At 33.2% G+C, this 1,181-nt stretch overlaps 1 protein-coding gene across 2 annotated transcripts in view; it reads left to right on the top strand.

Moving 5' to 3' along the window:
- Positions 1–1,181, top strand: part of LOC106680719 (TBC1 domain family member 30) — a 499,453-nt gene that overhangs the window by 408,694 nt on the left and 89,578 nt on the right. For both annotated transcript variants that reach the window (XM_067050693.1, XM_067050694.1), the window contains one exon: positions 829–952. In XM_067050693.1, coding sequence (XP_066906794.1) covers positions 829–952 — 124 coding nt within the window. The remainder of the gene's footprint in view (positions 1–828; positions 953–1,181) is intronic.

The raw sequence follows: 1,181 nt of genomic DNA, 5'->3' as shown, positions 1-1,181 counted from the left end.
CCTTGATGGATACCTTGGATGCCTTTTGGCATTATAAGGTGGGTGAGGATTCCAATTAAGGTTGTAGACTTGGTTGGCTTACGCCAGTGGATTATTGGAACGGGGAGGCGGGAACCTGCTGTTAATTCCTTTGGAACTTAAAACTTTTCTAATTGTTGTAGTGCTTACACAGACCCCAGAAGTCGATTCGACCATATTAGCTAGGATACCTGCATAACTCCTGGATTTTTTATCTCCTCAATTTTTATTTTTATTTTCATCCTCCCATTTACTTTCTTTGGACATCCTCTGTACTGGTTATTTGCAGTTGTGCCTCTTTCTTCAAATCTCATAATTATGTATCTGACGTTAGACAAAATAATACCTCACAAATCCGCTGATTCGCGATACAATTTTCTTTAATTCCGAAATAACATAACTTTTTCACCAGTAGCGGCACTTGTTTTTGGTATTAGGATCGGTTAAATTAAAACGAACTTAATAGATTGAAGTATTTTGTAATACTGATATAAAACAACAGGGTTATACTCAAGCATACAAACAAGAGCAAGTAAACAAAAATATTGTTCAAATACTTTTTTCCTTGTGTTTATATTATGTTTAAATAAATTTTTATTATGATCAATATTTTTAATTGTCCTTATACTGTTTATAATAAGTTTTAACGGTACTGTTTATTAAGGAACCTCAAACTATTTTATTAGTGTTTAAATTCATTATATAAATAAAAGACAAGGTGTGCAAATACTTTCTTCGGTCACTGTGTATGATGAGAACTTACAAAATTGCTGATAACATGTTAATACTATGAGTATATTTATGTTGCAGAACATGGATACTCTGTCGGTGCCAGAACTGAGTGAACTAAGGGATCGGTATGTGTATAACATCTCCCCTTGGCCTGTACCTGCTAAGAAAGGATTAAGGATATTTTACCCCCATCAGCACTCAGGTCAGATTCATATGCATACATACCTATATAAATATATATATATACCCTTTTTAAACAATTTTGATCTCTTTTCTCTCAACTTTATTCATTTTAACATCCGACGTTTCGACCTCTCAGGTCATTCTCAAGGATTCCTACAAACAGGTCCTTTTAATTACTTTTATAACAAATTTCCTTCACTTACATACTGATTTTTTTGGTCTTACCTTATTCTGTCTGTATTCCTTTT

The sequence above is a fragment of the Halyomorpha halys genome, unplaced genomic scaffold (genome assembly GCF_000696795.3).
Source record: "Halyomorpha halys isolate HHAL.00 unplaced genomic scaffold, Hhal_1.1 Scaffold283.1, whole genome shotgun sequence".
Taxonomy (NCBI): Eukaryota; Metazoa; Arthropoda; class Insecta; order Hemiptera; family Pentatomidae; genus Halyomorpha; species Halyomorpha halys.
The sequence above is the reverse complement of the archived record's forward strand: the minus strand, read 5'-3'. Positions and strand labels throughout refer to the sequence as shown.